This window comes from Penicillium canescens (genome assembly GCF_028828765.1).
Source record: "Penicillium canescens strain IBT 15451 chromosome Unknown utg000003l_segment0_segment0, whole genome shotgun sequence".
NCBI lineage: Eukaryota > Fungi > Ascomycota > Eurotiomycetes > Eurotiales > Aspergillaceae > Penicillium > Penicillium canescens.
Genome location: NW_026703965.1, coordinates 1,488,607 through 1,508,523, shown reverse-complemented (window position 1 = coordinate 1,508,523; position 19,917 = coordinate 1,488,607). Strand labels below are relative to the sequence as shown.

The window sequence follows — 19,917 nt, the reverse complement described above, 5'->3', positions numbered from 1 at the left end:
GGGTTCGGAGACGCGAGGGTGGTCAATTAATTTAGAAGGTATTTGGCGGAGAGTCCTTAATATATGATATTCACGAAGGGAGTCATCGTCGCCAAACTAAAGATAGACCACTGTGGTTAATTATTGGGGCGGAAATCTTCAAGAGTCGAAAGGAGACAAACTTGGCGATGAACAACTTTCCAGTATGACTTAGCAAGGGTTGCAGGATTTGAAATAGTAAACACATCCCTAGTTCCCCCGTGACGGGCGCGTTTGGCTGTATTTCGGTGACCGCGACCTCGTCCTGGTTGCTCATTGAGTCCCATGGGCGAAAGTTTCCGTGGCAGGGTCTGATCCGGCCAGGTGAGCCGATGCGGTGATCTGTTCTGGGCCGATTCCATTGTAATAATGCTGTAAAATGGTTTGGAGCGGAAAAAGAAAAGGGCTCGAGTGTTGCAGTGGACGGATCGTCTTTCGCGGGATTCTGTTGATGATTACGTCATCAACAGACTGAGGCAACACTCACTAGGGCATACCTCCTCCGCACATGTTGCGACATCAGCCTTCACAGCCATAGCTTCTCGCTCATCTTCACGCTTTGGTCTTACTAGAAGGTGTTGTACCAAAACTAGGACGTGTGGCCCCTTCCCTTTAAAATATTGCACAGGTTTCCACATCTTTTCCTTTCCCTGTCCTACTAGAACTCTCGGTTTTGTCTGCTAATGCTCTCTTATTGTTGCGCTTCAGACCCGTCTTGGAACAGACCTATCGCCCCTCTCTCGATCAAAGTAGTCTGATGTCTTTGACAGTCGCTGATTTCCTTGAGCCTTGGGTTGTGGATGCAGAGGAACTCCGTCACACGCTTGCAGACTCGGCTCGATCTACGTCCGTTGACAGGCGCTACGAAGTCCTTGGACAGACTCAACCATGGCACTCGTTCAATTCCTACGATATCCGCTCTGCGCCCGTCCTTCGTCATTCCTTAGAAACGGAGTTCATCCCCCGATGGCAGGCATGGATGTCGGACGTTTCCCGCGTTATATATTCTGAAAGAATGCTGGAGAATCTGTACTCCAGTACCTTAATTACTCGTGTGAATATCGCTCTTCAGCATGTAATCCCATCAGGGGATCGCTGCATCACCATCATAACGTGCCCGGGCGCTTTTGATAGTCATGACCCTGATGTGAAAGGTGGTAAAAGAACCGTTATACTGCCCGACTGGATTGCCTTAGAAGGCGAATACAAACCGCATGATGATAGCTTCCCGAACCTAGAGGAACTTGCATTTAGTGGGAAGGTCATTGCAGTCGGGGATACAAAACTGGTAAGCCGGCGATTAGCTTCTAGTGGGGTGGATGAAAAGATCAAGGACACTATTGCAGGTACGCATTCGTGCCATCGGAGTTACCTGGCTCAGGTACAACACTACGCAAAGATGCTTCGTACACGGTTTGGGTTCGTTCTCACAAACAAAGAATTGGTGCTGGCGCAATTCCTGCGCGAAGAAGAACCGGCACCACGACTTCATGATCAACGTGGGCTAAGGTCTTCAACAGGGCCCCCACTACACCTAGGTCTTTCATCAGACTTCCGGAGCTCTAGTGCGGAGGAAATGGATGAATCGCCAGTCGATGAACTGAGCCCATTTTATCTCTCTCAGCCGAAGAGACGGCATGACAGCAGTGATAATCCAACCCTGTCACGGCGTTCCCCTGCTCCCGTCGACCCTTCGGAAGATCAAAATATTGACGGGTTGCCTTCGACCCCATCAGCCCCTCCTACAGTAGTTGATGATCTGCCGTCAAGCCCTCCTAGGCCTTCTCAAGCCGTGGAGCAACCTATGCCGAAGAAGCTAGTATCAACACCTGCTCAAAATTCTCCTCAACCTTTACTTCCGATGCATATTACAACCAGTCCCATTCAACCAAATGTGTTAGTGGGCTCCCCATTTGGATTCCTTTCATCCGAGCCAAGCTTTCCCCAGTCGAGCGGTACACCCTATCTATCATCAGAACGTGATCATGACATAGGAAAGGTTCTGGTAAAAAGCTTCAGAATTCCGAATCCATGCGACAAGGATGAAGTCCGGATAACAAAGGAGTTACACCCCGCAAAAGCTTTATTTGTAATGTTGATGCATGCCTCCTCCGTCGGTGCCCTGGGAAGGCGGATAGGAAAGGAAGAAGTACTGTTTGGAGGCCAGTCACGCGAAGACGAATAAAAAAATCCAACAATCCAAGATCCGTGACCACCCCTTGAACCGGCTCTTTTAGCTCGCTGTTCTGTTTCTGTTGTTCACCGAGCGCCAATTTGCCTTCCCAGTCACCCAGTCACTGGGGTAATCAGGTTCAACCAAGACAAAGAAATAATTGTGAGGTCACTACATTACTAGATAAGTGAAATAATCACTGTCAATTTGGCACCCGACGGTTGTTCACCAGTCACTTTTGTTCCTGTGTGAGGAGACCTTTTACATTATTTAAAAAGCCGAAGAGAGGGGTACAGTACATCGTACGAGAAGGATGCATGTGTTGGGTAACACGATTTGAATAGACAGAATACACATAGATAGAATGCCCGAGGAACAAAATCACACCCAAAAAAGTGGCTAGATACTGCTATGGTCAACAATGTGGCTGGGAAGCCGAAAGATATGATTCGTGGAATGATGTTGATGGCTGGTAGTTGTAGGTAGGTCAAATAAACAAGCTTACTTGCATAAATAAACCATGGTAATTGAAAGCCCTAGCGCATCTTACAATGATGTTTGATAATTTAGTTAAACGTATTAGCCCAGGAGGTTCAGCAGAAGATTCATGCCGGAGAGGCAAGGCGTGAGGCCTAAAACTCAGCAATGTCGTACTGGGTCGTGGAGTAAGTATCGCTTTTCCCGCTGCTCTGGGCGGCTGCGAACGGAGGTGATGCAGTGGTCAAAGTGCTACTCGAGAGGGGCGTAGACGTCAACTTCGGAAACCAGACGGACAGAAACGGTTGGACACCGGCGCTGCACGTGGCTTGGGAAGGGCTTGAGGCAGCGCGCAAATTGCTACGCGAGCTGAGCGCCAACCTCCAGACAAGGTTGGACGTGCACTACGCTGTTAGGAAGGACGCGAGGTAGCGGCCAAACTTCGAATAAAGAAGACGCCAATGGAAAGGACAAATATGGCCGGTGTGCGCTGGAGCGGGCGATAAGTCGCGGTGCCCGCTTGCCCTGCTCATGTAACGCCAGGTCATCAATTTCAGATCAGACATTGTGAAAAGCGGACCTAAGACGGGATTGGTGGCTTAGGAGGGTGCTGCACCTTACAGTTCAAGCGACCCCTTGCAGTATCAGTAAGGGTAAATTATCTTGATTATTGTAAAATAGTCGGCCCTACTTGGCGATCCTTCATGCTCCTTGCTCGCTTCTCAAGGCAGCGTGGCTGCACATGTCACCGCCACTTTATTTCAATGTTCATCTTTATCCTGGCATATAGATATAAATGCCTTGTGGCGTATTTATCTGATGTCCTTGGAAGTGAGTCAGAGATATTTTCGTTGCATAATACGCCAGTGAGCTCGACAATCGATCGTCTGTTCTTTCGACGATATATACGTTGTATATACATTTCTTACACTTGAAATCGTCACTTTGAAGCCTCCTAAAACCAATCATGGCCGGGATAAGATACTATGCAGTGTCCCGAGGACGTTCTCCGGCCCCCGGAATATTTTTGTCCTGGTAATTGATATGGATAAGACCATTCGAAAACTGTGACTTAATCAGGATAGGAGCGATGTCGAACCCTTGATCAAAGGCTATCCTGACAATGAACACAAATCATTTCCAACTCTAGATCAGGCTGTTAATCACCTTGCCGAACACGGTGTTCCCAAAGACCAGCGAGCGGTTGTGACCCCCACGGAATCACAGGACCAGGGGGAGGATTCCTCCTCAGCCACCGCGTGAAACGGAGCACGGCTGGAAAGATTCTTCTTGCTGTGTATCAAGTGACACGATCTAGAACAAATACTTGATTGAAATGGCTTTCTTTTGGATATCCCAGGACTGAAAATGAGACTAGCCGGCAAATAGAGCTTGTCAGACTAAGAAGTTTCTCCGTGTATTTTTGTAGCTTTAGTAAATTGAGTATCCTAGAAAGGGTTTTTTTTTGGAAATTTGTTGGAAAAAACTAGACTCATAGAGAGGCAAAGAGCAGAATGCCGAATTGCGAGAACTATGGTTGCACAATACAGTACACGGGATTTTGGGTCCGGCCACTTACAGGATGTGTGTGTGTGTGTGTGAAATCATTCACCCTGACCCCTCGCGAGTTGATTTCCCAGCTAGACTAAAATACGAATCCGTACCCAGACTAGTGGGATATGGTTTATAATCCAACTTCGCGAACGATATGCAGGATACGACTACTGTATATATCCGTGTACGTACATGTAGAGTGTTCCACTTCCTGAAGACGAACTTAGAGCCTCGTCAAGGCCTGTCGTGGCCTAATTGCCGTTCCCATTGTTAGACTACCCGCGTGGCGCGCGACTCCAAAACCGTTGTGACGCCTCGGCGAAGTCCAGCACGGCATTCACCGTCCTGGCTCGCGAGACGGTGTCTGGATTACCTTTCTCACCTTGTTTTGAGCCTCCCAGCAGGCTCGATACGCTATTAAACGCGTCTCCAGCTTCTCTCCTTAGCTCTCTCCGAGGTTCCCTCAAGTTCGGGCAATCCACCAGCACATGGGTGACTGTTTCTTGTGCGCCGCATGCGCACTGGTCTTCGTCACTATAACCAACATTCTTGCGGTAGCTGGATAACCAGTTGTGGCCCGTGCGCAGCTGCGTCAAAGAGGTACGCGCGGTTTCTTGGCAGGTTCCCATATAGCCTTCTAGTGTAGCTTGCTGGCAGGGTGTTATCGATCTTTCGTAAGTGACCACCCTTGGTGGATGATTTCCATTCTTGTTCTCACTGAGAGTAAATGTTCCGACGGATGAACGCCCTCACTCTGGTGAGGAGCGGGCGGAAAGGGTGGGTTTTGCCTGGGCTGGTGGCGTCCTTTGCTAATCGATCTGCAGCGTCGTTTCCAGGATTGTCACAATGCCCTGGCAACCATTGAAGGCGGAGTGCGATTCCCACCGCTAGAACCTCGGCGCCAGCCTGGAGGATTGCGTGAACGATGCGTTGTCCTGATCTGTTTCTTGCGCTTTGAATCGCCTGCAGGGCGGACCGGCTGTCGCACAGGATCGTCGCTGTCAGTTGCCTGTCTGCTGTCATCAAGCGTTGGTGGGCGATCTTGAACCCTATACTGATCGCGTAGAAGATGCCTATGAGCTCCGCTACGTGGACAGACCAGCGGCTCATCGGTCCTATTTGGACCTGCCGCGCCTCGAGTATCTCTTGGTTGTTGTCGAGTGCTACAGCGGCGGCGCCTAGGTGGTCCTGTCTACCAGAGGCGTCAGAAAACAACATCCTGAAACGGCATGTGCGAAGCATGATGGAAGACCTTACCGACGACACACACCTACAGCAGCCAGCAGCTATAGGGAGACCATGTGTGCGCCCTGCCATCCATGATCTTCTTGTATTTTTTTCTGCTTCCCGTAGTTGACACTAATTGAGGGCCCTCAGCTTTTAGGTGGATCGTGGGTCTAGTCAAGCAAGGAACAACAAGCTCCCAGGACCGCCGAGTCACGTGCGTTAACCATAACCCACAGCACCCCATGACTTCAATCAAAAATCCCTGGTACTTGGTATTTACGGGAGAAACTGTTGAACGTAATCGAACAGAAAGTCTCTCATGCATGGAGGGCGAGGTTGGATTATATAACTACAATTTTCATGACTTAACATTGGGAGGTTGACAGTAAATGTACAACCATTATGTATAGAAGGAGCCTTTGCATTCGCATAACGGTGTAGGGAAACCTAACTAAATAGGGAAAACCTTAACCAAGACATGAAAAGAAACCTATCCAATCCAATTACCCAATTTCTTCACGACGCATTCAATAAGAATAGGCGTGTAATTCGGATATGCTAGCAAGTAAATATATCAGTGGACGACAACCACAGCGTGATTCTCAATTTCTTAGTTCTTACATCGATCAGGTTTTGCCGATACTGCAGTACCATGAATATCTCGCATAAGGAGGTGTTTACTAGGTTTGATTAGTATAAAAGTATTCTCAGCAAGTTGTCTAAAAAGCGAGAGTGGGCCAAGCACTTACACCCTATCCACATCCCATCTCCGTTAGCCTTTATTTAATAAGCAAGAGGCAAGCACTTACACCCTATCCACATCCCATCTCCGTCAGCCTGTATATTCTCAGGTTATCTCACAAGCGAGAGGGGGTCAAGCACTTACAGTTATCCACTTCCCATATCCGTCAGCCTATATAATCTCAAGTTATCTCACAAGCGAGAGGGGGTCAAGCACTTACACCCTATCCACATCCCATCTCCGTTAGCCTTTATTTAATAAGCAAGAGGCAAGCACTTACACCCTATCCACATCCCATCTCCGTCAGCCTGTATGTTCTCAAGTTATCTGACAAGCGAGAGGGGGTCAAGCACTTACAACCTATCCACATCCCATCTCCGTTAGCGTATATATTCTCAGGTTATCTCACAAGCGAGAGGGGGTCAAGCACTTACATTCTATCCACATCCCATCTCCGTTAGCGTATATATTCTCAAGTTATTTAATAAGCAAGAGGCAAGCACTTACACCCTATCCACATCCCATCTCCGTCAGCCTGTATATTCTCAAGTTATCTGACAAGCGAGAGGGGGTCAAGCACTTACAAGCTATTCACATCCCATCTCCGTTAGCGTATATATTCTCAGGTTATCTCACAAGCGAGAGGGGGTCAAGCACTTACATCCTATCCACATCCCATCTCCGTTAGCCTTTATTTAATAAGCAAGAGGCAAGGACTTACATCCTATCCACATCCCATCTCCGTCAGCCTGTATATTCTCAAGTTATCTGACAAGCGAGAGGGGGTCAAGCACTTACAACCTATCCACACCCCATCTCCGTCAGCCTATATATTCTCAAGTTATTTAATAAGCGAGAAGGGTTCAAACACATACTTGTCTTTTTTCAACTTGGTTTTCACCTTGACTATTAGCTTGCGTAGGCCCTGCTACCGCAAAAGCAGCAAAGACAACTGTAGCGAGAGTAGCCAAGAACTTCATATTGCGGAACCTTTTTTTTTTTTTTTTTTTTGTTTCAAAGAGATAAATATAGTTTCAAAAGATAAGCGTTAGAAAAGAATATCGGAGACTGTGATTAAAGAAGTATCATCATATAATGGAAAGAACTATCATATATAGTAAGGATTCCAGTCTAGTCACGTGAATGGTACGGCTGAGTAAAGTAAGTGATTGAAAATGTTATATCCACTCTTTTGCTTCTTGATCACAAACAAGCATCCACATCTTTGTGCGACATCCTAGTTACGCCACAACATAAAATTTGCATTATAAAAGCAAATCAGATACTACATGCATAAGTAAGGGATCATCTCAGACATATTGTCCCACCTTATACCTGATACAGAATGCTTACATTTCTTTCTAGACACAGAGTAAGTATCCTTTAAGATGGTAGCTGCTAATAATCCTTAGCCCGCTTTTCTGTTATTTGATCCTCATTCCCTGTATTTCTCTGTAGTATTACTGTTACTGGCCCTTTCTGGCTAGATTGTGATAGTTTATTGATGTACGTACATACGCGGTGGGGCGAGAATGACACAACAATAATGTTTATCTGCAGGTCTAAATTCGAGGTTGTCTACGCCTCTTCAAAAGATACTCTTCTGTCGCCAAGGGTTCGCTTGCATTAATGACTACATAATGCAGTACATTGTTTTTCTCACCGACATTTACTGTTTACGGTCTCACTCAAGGTGGAGAGTCTGGATCCCCTTTTCATCATTGATGAGGTCATTTCTTTACCCTAAGGTCTCCTAATAGATCTCTCGAATGCTACATGATTGGGCTTTTCGTCGTTGTAGATCATTATCGGTGAAGAATTCTGCGTTACGAACCCTGCAGCCGCCAACTAGTTGAGGATATCGGAACGTGGTCGTTACAGTATCAAGTAGTTAGAGGCGTCTCCCCTACAATCTCTCTTTGTGCTCACTTCAAGATACGGAAGAAGCCAAACTCGGAATCGAGGAGACTTCCCGTTTTCCTAAAATAGACCAGCGTTTCTTGGCATTAGATTTCGAGAATCAGTCGGGGTAGGAACAGCTACTACCGAGAAAGTGACAATCAAATTTTCCACTTTTTTGTTCATAGTGTCTTTGATCAGAGCTGTAGTAGTGGTAAATAGAAAGGGAATGGCTACCCGCCGAAGAAAGGGGCGAGTAGTTAAATACTAGCCTCAATTCTGACCTTGTTCTAGATTGACCGAAGTAACCGCTGGGGCTAAATCCGTGACGGTAAACATTGCGTGAAGCCGTGGGAGCTCAGCCCCCATGTATGTCCTAATTAGTAAGGGCTGGGGCGCTAAATGATTGGGCGTCAAGGTATCGATTGCACTAATCAAGACGAATGTCTTTACGGTTTGAGATGATTTAGATGTCAGTATTGAGAGTATTGAGACCCTTGCACAATTACTGGAACAAGCTGAGGTGCCCGTGCGTGCTTTGCAAGTGCGGTGTGAAAATGGTTGGCTTTCTGGTCTTCGCATCGTGTCGCAACTTTATGTACGGTAATGAAGCGCTGTCCTGGCGCCGCTATTTTCAATGAATTGTAACGTTTTGCACATAGATTTTCAAGGTTTTAGAAGCTATTGCCGACGAAATTTTACCTTTCTCAAACTTTAACCAATTTTATTGTTTTGTAAACAATTTTCCCCAAACCAAGCTTGCGACTCTTGGTCCACGTACTGTACAGAAGGTACTTCAGTAAGGGGGAGAGCTGAACCAGACTAGCGCTTATAGACCATTGTTTGCGCATTTTCATTGGAAATACGTAGACGCCAGTCCTTAGCGACGCCACGTCAGTAGACTTCATAGTCTTTCAGCTGAACGCATGATCAGCTAAGATAAGCCAGCTAAAACGAAGGCACCGGTCTAACCCCGTTGTTTGTATTCAATCAGCGATCACAAATCCCCTTCCCTGGCACTGCGCACTCCGAAACCTTTCACATTCACCTGCCGCCAACAACGAAGAAAGACCGGGGCAGGATCTAGGAGAATTCAATAATCCGGGGGAATCTCGTCGACCTACTTTAAACTGCTCGCACACCCCTATCCCCACCTGGCTGTGATCATCAAGTTTTCGACTCGTGCCGAAGAGCTTCAGTGAAATGGGAAACCCCCGATAGCAAGAAATATTCCTTTGACACTTCCAGCGATTTATATAGCGTATCAACATGAGCCCCTCGGGTCAATACTTTTACCGCTGCTTTTCGGAAACCAGTGCCGGTGATTTAATATGCGGCCTGGGTCGCGTCGGTCCTCGTCTATCGCAATCAGACCTCTTTCGACAATTCAAACTTCATAACGACCTGCAGAATATGATTCCAACCGCCTTGGTCTCTGTCAGTGACCGTCCCATAGAAGCTCTCCATCGTGCTTTCGACAAGTACTACAATTGGGAAGAGAATCCAAGCACCATTTGGATTGCAGTTATCTCAGTTCCGGTCACTCATTGTGGCGAGAAACCCTACTATCATGCCCAAGAGCTTGCTGATGGGGACGACAGGCTCAAGCATGAATATTTGTTCGAATGGAAGATCCCCAAACAATCCGTGAAGCATACGGTCTCAGTTGAGACACTCCTTAGTCGCGGACTAGACCTAGAAATGTATCTCGATCACGATCACAGTCACGGAGACCGCTTGCCGAGCCTTCAAACCGTCAGAAGCATAATGGCCGAAGGTATCTCGGATTCCTCGATTGACGGCTATGGTTTCGGCAGATATCTAGCCGACATCGCACGATGCTTCGGTGCCAGAGCACCAACGCAAGAGATTGCATTGCGACTTTTGGAAGACTGTCCTCGATATTTTCGTGTCATTCGCGAGGATCAATCCGTCAAGTGGCAGAGCTACACCAAAGACTTCTATTGGATCTTAGATGGAATTGAAGAAGGCCTAATTGATTTCTGGCTTGCGGATAACACTTTCGTCCATGAATTTCAGGCTTTTTCGGAATGGTCTGATTCTCTGACGGAGGAAATGCAATTTTTGTGGGTGGATTACGATGTGGATCTTTACCATGCCATCCGCACAGGGACAAACTCAAATACTATTAGTGATGAACGGCAAAGGCTACAGTAGATGATGATGATGATGATGATGTGTTGAAATATATGTCTAGACAGTGGTATCTTGGCAAGAGGCTACAGCCTTGAAATGAGGTGTTTTAATTCTGACTCTCAGAAGAGGTACTTCTACCGCTATTTGTAGTAGTAAAAATACAACAAGCGAGAGTGCGATGGAGCTACAAGAGTTCCATGGTAGAAAGCATCCAATAAGCCCTATATAGTCGTTGCGCATGAATTCAGAGATGTTGATGCCTCAGGCTTACAAAGCCAATATCTCAACAACTGTAACGTAATATTTCTTGGTATTATAGATGAATGGCACTGGGAGGAGGCCATTCTATACTCTGACGAAGGGGTTTGTGTCCGGCCGTAACCCTCTTCTAATGTAATCATCGGTTTCCTTACTTTGCTATTTATTGTTTATAACATGGTGACCGCCTTTCCACATTGTGCAAGACCAAAACAACAGGAACACAAGGTGACGGGTGGCAGTCCTAATCAATGTGTTTCAAAGGTTCATGTATCTCAATAACATTCCAGATCAGTCATTAGATGTATACGCTGTTGAGATTCATGGTGCACCAGGCATGAATATCGTGATCAGCATTGGACCTACCATTGAGAGTATAGTTCAGGAGAAATGCTCTCCATTTTATATAGGATCTCTCTCTCATTGAGAGAGATCAGGCTTAAACAACCTCGCTGGCCTTGACATACATGCTTCCCCAGTACATTCATCGTATATCTTAACATACGCTTTTGTGCATAGAACCATGTTTATTTATGTATATATATATATATATATATATCTCGATTTTGGGAATTCATATTTCCTGCCGAAAAGATCTGTCTTGAATCCCAATTGTCAGATACTTTTCTGAGTCTGTTAAGCAGCACTGCCTGTCTCGCCCTTCGATATCAGAATCCAGAGTCGACACCTTCTATTGTGAATTCACCAGACTGTGAAAACAACACCTCTCTCCACTGTAATGTCAAAGCATTCACCCTAAAGTCGGCCATGATCGGGCAAGCGGTTGAGCTCTATGATCCATACATCTTAACTATATTTCTGATGTCAACCAGAAAGTCCAAATGCCGGATATAGAAGACGCAATGATTTAGCCATCACCCATGACGGTCATCTCTCAACCACAGGAAGTATAGCTCGATCAGAAGATTCAGATAGGAATATTTATGCAGGGAGCGGTCACAGATGGTTCAAGAATCTAGACCCTCATTTATTGGTTTCATGGCCGCAACCTTGTTGTGTATGGGAAATACCGATCTGTAGCGATCTCCGACAATTCCAGAATCCTTTAATTGAACCGTACAGAAATCTCCCTAGTAATATAGTAGCAATAGGCTGCCAAGACCTCTATATTATATTGGAACAAGATCCGGGTTCGTATAGCACTCAATTCATTGAGAGTTAGTTATCTGTAGGGTTTGTATATCAGGAACACAAATGTGGACTCATAATCTAGGAACTGTTGAAGGAACCTCTTCAACCTCGGGTAGTGAAGACAATGGGACAGAACCGCCGCATTTGCCAAGGACCGGCTATTCGAAACGTTGAACGAAAAATGATCATCACTTTCACGGAAATAACAAGGCGTCAGGTTGGCTATGTTCTTTGAATTACTCAGCCATTCTTTATCTTCACTAATGTGGTGTCAAAGAGTAAGGATATCACTATCCATACCGTCTTCGGTATCTACAACGCCCTCTTTAAACCATATGGAGAAGTCGAAGGCACAGCTTGCGCGAAAGAAGGTCAAATGGAAGACTGTGATGCTGAAAGCCCTCGCATATGCGAAGGGGAGAAGCTCTCTGAATAATATAGAGCAACTGATACAATTGGCGACGATCTCTATGCAATCTGGTACTATCATGGCGCCTCAGAACCAGCTTGAATTCTTCCAAACATCCGAATGGGAGCCTAAGTGGCATGTCCGATACCGCAAGAGTCTCTAAAAGTACCTTATCCCGTATGAGAAACTATATTCGGATACACGGCCAAGCTCCTAACTGAAGAGTATCTCTCTACACAAGAGATTCATGCAGCGGTAGAAGAGAGAGATGCTCAAAAGGAGAAGGACGAATTTGATATTATCAGTGACGGTGGAGAGAATCCTCTACTTGCGAAAGCTCAGCCTCCACAGCGACCCAGCGAGCGTGTCCTTGGTCAAAGACGAAGGAAGCAACACCACCACCTACTAATCAGGGGTGACTTATCCCGCTGGATGGCGAGGACGATAAGGACGATGAGGCTAATACGCCACTTTATGATAATGATGGCCTACTTGGAAAGAGTAGTACCCATAGGCGTACATCTGGAAGAGTCCCAAAGCGTGTAAGACGAGACGAAGACCTCTTTGTATATCAAATACTCTAAAACCAATAGAAATTGAACCTAGAAGCCTCTTCGAACTAATTCTCTCGAATTTTCTTCCATCTGCCTAGTATATCCTATCTTTGACTAGACATGGAAGCAGAATACTCAAAAATACAGGCAATTCTGCATAAATTGTGCGTAGCCGTCTCTTATGTCAGCATCCCACCCCCATCACGGGTTTCCGTTAGTTTGCACCGTTGGTGGAACCTGAAAAGTTCGACTCCAAAAACGTTGGGAGTCGAATCGCGGTTCCGAAAACCTGGAACCGGAACCTGATTCTTGGCGGTTCCGAGTCGAATCGAACTTGGAGAGTCGCGAGTCCTGCGGGTGGTCTATTCATAGCAGTGTTTCTTGTGAAACTATACTTATGGCAGGATGGGCTTGTACGCATCTGATGGGTCTAGAGCAAGGGGAACCAATCTAATACGAGACGACTGAATTGATTGAAGAAAGGGATGAAAACAGTGGCAGCGAAGTGTTGAAGCGTCGCTGCTTATGTAATCGTAAAGAAGGGTTGAAGTCCTGGTGACTCAGCGAGTGTCAGGAACAGACAAAGAAACCACGACATGCCCTAGGCGAATCAACTCTAGCGGTTTTTCTACCGCTCTAAATTTATCGACATTCCCTCAATGGTTCAAGGGCCCTTGTCAAACATCAATATACTGAAACAATGCAAAGACTGTTACTCCCTCACGGCCTCGAGTTTAGCATATACTTTTAAGACTCCCCGTCGTGTATATCCAGCAAGAAGATCGCTTGTCGTACATACGTCTTCTGGCTCAGTGTTGTGCAGATGTATATGATATCGACGGCACATATGGGCAATCGTCAAGTACAACTCGGCTATGGTCAAACTATCCGAAAGCATCTGATATGAGAAGAATTGTACGGGATATATCGGGGAGATATGTAAGGACTTACTTCATTCCAAGGCATATTCTGCTTCCCTTGGTGAACGCTGTTAGATGTTGCTTTAGATTCTCACCTTTCTCAGCTGCATGGATCCATCTCTCTGGGTCGAATTTATCGGGGTTGGGAAAAATATCGTGGTTGCGAGAGATAAAGTAAGAAGAACAGCTCATTGGAGTCTATCGGCTGTGTTAGTCATGTTTTATTGCGCCAATCGTCTATTTGGCTGGGGGGGGGGGGGGGGGGTATATTTACTCCTGGAGGGAGAATATGGTCTTTGTATCGGAGTGTTTCTGTTGGCGCTATTCGAGGGAACCGTGCAATAACCGAGTCCGATATGCGTAAAGACTCATAAACAACGCCATGCTGTAAATATTCTGTTAGGAGAGGGGGCGCGTTAAGATGCAACAAAAGTAAGCGCATACTAAATATGGCAGCTTTTCAAGCTCTGCATATGTGGCAGTGCTGGTACGTGCCGGTAAGACGGTTTTCAGTTCCGCCCGTAATTTCTCGCCAATAGCCGGCTCACTGCCAAGATAGTACATAGCCATTGATAGAACCTTAACGGGTGCTTCTGTTCCAGCGACAAGAATCGTGATGACTTCATCCTCCAGACGCCGACGACTTCGTTCCATATATGGTATAGATGGATTGATCAAGTTGGAGATCACATTCGCACGAGGCTTTTCAGTTTCTTTGCTGGGGGCATCAGATTGTTCGTTCGTGGCCAATTCAATTGCATGCTTAAGGAGAGAATCCTGGAATTTGAACGTTGCCGCTCGACCGGGTATGAGGAGTGCCAACATTCGTGGAGACAGTGCTCGCAGCGTCATGAATACCCACGGGAAAAATCGGTTGAAATGAAAGAAATTGGCAAAATCCACACCAGCCTGGTGAATGTCGCAATTGAAATCCTCATGATCTAGGAATTTCCAATCCTTCCCATAGCAGATATAAGTAATCATATCGGAGGTCAATGCTGAGAATACTGCATCAAGAGCCACTGGAGTCTGGGTTCTCTCGAATACCTCCAGGCGTCGCATCAGCTTCTCTACCCTCTCACTAATTGCTGATGAAAATTCCATAACAGACCGCTTGGAGAAAAAGTTCTGAAGGATGCCACGTCGGAAGCGGTGCTTTTCAGAGCCCACGGCGGAGACAGTAGACTCGTCGGCAGCGAGAGAGCGCACAAACCCCTCATACTTATCACGCTTTCGCATCCCTGATGCATATATCTCGTTATAGAAGGTGGGATCGATGATATGGACCTCCTTTGGATTGATACGCACAATAGGGCCTATACTCAGTTAGACAAAAGATTGCTGTAGTATACGGAGAGAGAGGAACGAGAAAAGAACGGAAAATTAAATGAAGGGGAAAAGAAACAAACCGTATTTCTGATGCATTTTCTCCACTTGGAATAGGAATCTGCCTCCAAGAATAACATCATAGTAGAACTCCAGAAGATGTGAAGCGGCAGCTAGTTTAGGGCCAGGTATTTTTGCCAGCGGATGGAAATATAAACGATAAAAGATCCTAGTTATCCAGAAGAGTCCCGCGATAGCCATAAGAGCCATCCAGATCCAGGCCTGGTCCATCACCATATTTTCAACTGCAGGCAGATGGCTTTGAAGTTTAGAAATGGATTTGGAGGTGAGCTCAGAGACAAGATAGCACACCGAGCTATGGGCAACTTATATCTAGGCTCCAGGAGCATTCATATCCTTGGACAATGAACAATAGCAATCACCCATAGTTGCATTTTGAAAGTAAAACGTGCACGAATGAGAAGGAAGCTGCTAAGGTATTAGCAAAAAACTTGTTTCAGTCAGTAAATATTTGACTTTTCATACATTTTAATTAATCTTATTTATGCTTGCTTAAGTCGCAAGTATGTAATACGATGGGTCTCACAATGACAAATAGCCTGCTTACCTACCAAGCGCAAGCTTTGTGATATACCTCCATCGGCTTTTGGGCATGTAGGTTGGACAGTGCACATGATATTATATAATTAGGTGTGGGAGAAACAAGTTGAGGAGGACAAGCGACAGTGATGAGGTATGGAGCGGTGGGCCGCGCACTAGTCCAGAAATCGGCGAACCACAAGGATAAAGTTTGGCCTAACCTTATCCTTCATCATCGGATTCTACCATGCATCTCCGGCGCCGCCATGACCCCCCAGCTGTTGATATTATGCCTGAGAAAAGAAGCGGTGAGAACTGCATGGGGTGGAAAGCCAGTAATCTGTCTACAGGAAAGGCCGACAATAATGAAGTCAGGCTGGCTGAACGAGCTGACGCTCAAGGAAATCATGCGTCTCGGTGTTACACCGATTGAAATGAAATGGCAACAGCGGCTAGGATATATGAACCGCTGCGTGTATATAACTCCGAGAGCATGACGTGTATATGGTTCCCTGGAAGGGGCGGCTGACACACCCTGAATGAAGAGTAAGAAATATGCGAGGGGTCCTTGAAAAAAGAACGACTCATATGTTGTGTAGCAGACGCACAGGATAACCTACGGTGAGCGACCTTTCAATACAGGTGGGCTGTATGAGATGGGAAACTGCAAGGAGTTGTAATTCGTATGCTGTGTCATACTGATCCTAACCTCTCCTAACCTCTCCTAACCTCTCCTAACCTCCTGGACTTCAAGCACAGCTATCACTGAACATAGTCCGTGTAATGACCTCAGTGGCCCTTTCCTTCAGCAGTTACACAATATTCCTCTTAATAAGTATTATCAAGCCAGCATAACGGGTTCCTAACACTGACAGACGGACGCAGCCAGAAAGGGCGCACCTAATAGATAGGGAACAATACGCCCATCAACCATTACAGTATGGATGGATGGATGGATTCATTTACGCTGACCCCTCGTCGAAACGATATGCAGCCTACCACTACTATATATATCTCTATCCGTACATGTATCGTGTACCACTTCCTAAGCGAACTTAGAGCCTCGCCGAGGCCTGCCGTGGCCTCTGTGCCGTCGTTGTGTTTATGCAGCCCTCATGGCGCGCGGCTTTGAAACCGTTGCGATGCTTCAGCGAAGTCCAAGACAGCCTCCACTGTCTTGGTCCGTGAAGCACTATCAATCTTACCTCTTCCTTCTTCTCCTGGTCCCCCTAACAGTGTTGATATGTTGTTGAACGCGTCACCAACCTTGGTTCGCAGCTCCCTCCTCAGTCCTCTCAATCGTGGGCAATCTAACAACACGTGGTGAACGCTTTCCCGTTCGCCACAGACGCACAGATTGTCGTCTCGGAATCGGAAGGCCTTTGCGTATGTTGACAACCAGCAGTGTCCGGTTCGCAACTGCGTTAATAAGTACGCTCGATTTCTAGGCAGAGAGCCGTAGAGCCGTCTGGTGTACTTGGCCGGCAGTGTGTTGTCGACCTGACGTAGATGGGTGCCGGTGCTCGACTCGTTCCATTCTTTCTTCCATTGGGCGTGGATCCCTTGCCTAATGTGTGCTCTCTCGCGTGATAGCAAAAAGCAGAACGGGTGTGTTTTTCCCGGTATGGCTGCCTCTTTGGCCAGTAAATCGGCAGTGTCGTTCCCGGGCATTTCGCAATGTCCGGGTATCCACTGTAGTCGAATCGATGTGCCGTGGGTCTTAGTGTTCCTGGCTGCTTGCAGAATGGCATGGATGATCTGTTGTCCCGACTTGTTCCCGGGATTCTGGACTGCTTGCAGGGCCGACTTGCTGTCACTGAGGATAGTGGCAGATCTCACCCGCGTATGGGATGTTCTCCAGTGTCGGAGGGCGACCTTGTTGATGACGTTGATGGCATACAGGATCCCAATCAGCTCGGCAGCGTGGACGGACCATCGGTCCATGGGTCCAACCTGAACTTGTATGCTGTCGGTTGTTTCTAGCGAGTCATTCAGCACGGCCGCTGCGGCGCCCAAATGGCCATGTCGTCCTGAAGCGTCCGAGTATACCACGATGTCTGTGGTTGCTCGCGCAGCCCCTCAACCATTACAGTAGAATTCGAAAACAGTTTACCCCCGGACACTCACGCTTTGTTTCTCGGCCCGTACCAGAAACAACGCTAGTCCATATGGGGTTAAATTAGAAATTAACCCTGTCTAGCAGTATTGTCGGATTTAACGTACTGGGCTGTAATATCCCCTGAAACCATGGTAAATTACCGTATTTTCCCATGGAAAGTTCTAGGGGTGAAATCTGGAAGAGGTGCAATGGGCACGGTTTTCGGCGTCCCGCTCACCGTGTCAACTAATACTGCTTAGAATCTGAGGACATGCGGAATTGACACCGAAAATGACCGCTTTTGAGGCTAGAATTGGCCGCCTTTTCACCCGTGACTTTGAACGTCTGCGCTTGACATAGAATATCTGGATGATACTTCATGATAAAGCCGACATGTGATGCTCTTCCAGTGCTTTCTCTTACCTTATCAAAGCTTGTTGGCATATTTAGGCCTTAGTCGTCAGGCTATGTCAATACCGGGACAACTCTTCCTGATCACCGATCGTACAGTATTAACAAGGGCCAGAAGAACCATCACTTGCAGGTCAATCGGTCGCTAACGTATTTCACATGCGAGCCGCCCACCCAAGCGAGCCGCCCACCCCAAAACACCATAGTAAATGCGATAAATTACAGCTTTATATCTCAACAACCATGGCTCATAGGTACTTTTCAATTTAGCATAATGCTTTTGAGGTGATAACTAGCCTCTCTAGGGAGCTTGGAGAATTTGTATGATTTCGTGGTTGTGATATATATATTTATAGCTCATGGCATTGTAATTTTCAGTAATTTTTGAAATGATGATAATATGGCTTTTTGATTTCCTTGAAATTGAAACATAGTGCTAATCGGCCTTATCAATAGCCATTAGTAAGTAATGAAATATAACTAAGACGTGGTTGTTGAGATAAAAATGTAGAATATATTGTATTTACTATGGTGTTTTGGGGTGGGCGGCTCGCTTGGGTGGGCGGCTCGCATGTGAAATACGTTATGCCGTTCCCGCAGCCTGTGCTATTTGATTATTATGAATCATAACGTCTCAATACTTGATGGCTTGGGTACCTTTATTTTCATCTTTTTCAGCGGGCGCTGTTACGAATGCGAATACGAATATCCCAAAAAGTTGCGGATTTGTATTCGTGCTGACCTCTACATGCATACCTAGCCATAGGCAATTTTATATGAATTCGAAGACTTTTGAGTTGCAGGAGATTAGGCATCTCAACACAAATAACCTAACCACGTGCCTGTATGGAGAATAGTTACTCCGCCCGACGCTAGTCCTTTCCCCTGGAATCTCAATCATCTCGAAATCAAAATCTTGCGAACAATTTGATGAAAGCGAATACTGGTTTGGAGAAATATTTTATCTATCCCCTAGAATGGCTTCTGCAAGTCTATCACAGAGGCTAGAGATAGTCCGACGTGTCCAGCGAATAATGTCTCTAGGATATTCAGGCATGGGTGCGTGGTAAGTAACATTGACTGAATAACGAGAATTGCTACAATACATCTCCCAGCAGAAACTCAAATTAATAATTAAGACTGTCTAGGTGTCTTTTGTTTCCATCATCAGTCATCACTCTATGCCTTACCCCACGATATATCTCATTTGATCACACGACATTGCTACTTATGCGCTGCTTCGGAGCGCAAGCGACAACCTGTGGTATGCTCCTAGGAACAGCCACTATGACCCGGCGAAGCTTTCAGGCCTTTGGCCTCGCCATGATCCCCTATCTCGCATTCAATGCTTGGTTTGGACTTGGTCCGGGGAAGGGTATGTTTACCCCGTGGCTATGGTTGGATTTTGTTGGGAATATAACCTTTGGTTTGGGTTCATTCTATTGCGCCAGCCTTCTAGGACAGGACACGGAATACTGAAGCACCGCAAGCCTCGAAATAAATAAAGCCCTAGCAATTCGACCCTTATCCAACGTGTTAGTCCTGGATCCATGTCGCGCATCTGCTCTGACAATGTATCATTCCTTGTATACATCTCCCCGATACACAAAGCGCATGAATCTTTTCCTGCGCTTCCGATAAACTCCCCAGAACATTCCACCGGTCTATACGGTAATTTACAATGATTCATTAGACACGAAACCCCAATACATTCAATACCGCGATACGCCTAATCATGTGTTTTGTTTAACATAACCCAATGCGGATTAGCGTGGTTTCGGGTACGGGCCGAGAAACAAAGCGTGAGTGTCTGAAGGGTAAACTGTTTTCGAATTCTACTGTACAATATACAAGTGCAAGAGATATTGAGACTGCCACTGATTTATCCAAAGTGCGCAAACTCCGGAATTCTAGTAGAGTAAAAGTAAAATAAGGATGACTC

The 19,917-nt window shown here is 46.3% G+C and overlaps 4 protein-coding genes across 4 annotated transcripts; 3 read left to right on the top strand and 1 right to left on the bottom strand.

Annotated features, from left to right (window-relative positions):
- Positions 1-775: 775 nt before the first annotated feature.
- On the top strand, positions 776-2,203 carry N7446_004012 (uncharacterized protein; the record flags this gene model as incomplete). Its single annotated transcript, XM_058512761.1, has 1 exon — positions 776-2,203. One exon carries the CDS (start codon positions 776-778, stop codon positions 2,201-2,203), a length of 1,428 nt encoding a protein of 475 aa, XP_058374090.1.
- Positions 2,204-9,359: 7,156 nt separating this feature from the next.
- N7446_004011 (uncharacterized protein) lies at positions 9,360-10,268 on the top strand (the record flags this gene model as incomplete). The annotated part of the gene is made up of 1 exon (XM_058512760.1): positions 9,360-10,268. The coding sequence occupies one exon, from the start codon at positions 9,360-9,362 to the stop codon at positions 10,266-10,268; it is 909 nt and encodes a 302-aa protein (XP_058374089.1).
- A 3,299-nt stretch (positions 10,269-13,567) lies between these two features.
- N7446_004010 (cytochrome P450) lies at positions 13,568-14,965 on the bottom strand (the record flags this gene model as incomplete). Its single annotated transcript, XM_058512759.1, has 4 exons — positions 13,568-13,738; positions 13,815-13,925; positions 13,985-14,856; positions 14,950-14,965. 4 exons carry the CDS (start codon positions 14,963-14,965, stop codon positions 13,568-13,570), a joined length of 1,170 nt encoding a protein of 389 aa, XP_058374088.1.
- A 4,044-nt stretch (positions 14,966-19,009) lies between these two features.
- N7446_004009 (uncharacterized protein) lies at positions 19,010-19,454 on the top strand (the record flags this gene model as incomplete). Its single annotated transcript, XM_058512758.1, has 3 exons — positions 19,010-19,041; positions 19,124-19,350; positions 19,435-19,454. The coding sequence occupies 3 exons, from the start codon at positions 19,010-19,012 to the stop codon at positions 19,452-19,454; spliced, it is 279 nt and encodes a 92-aa protein (XP_058374087.1).
- Positions 19,455-19,917: the final 463 nt, after the last annotated feature.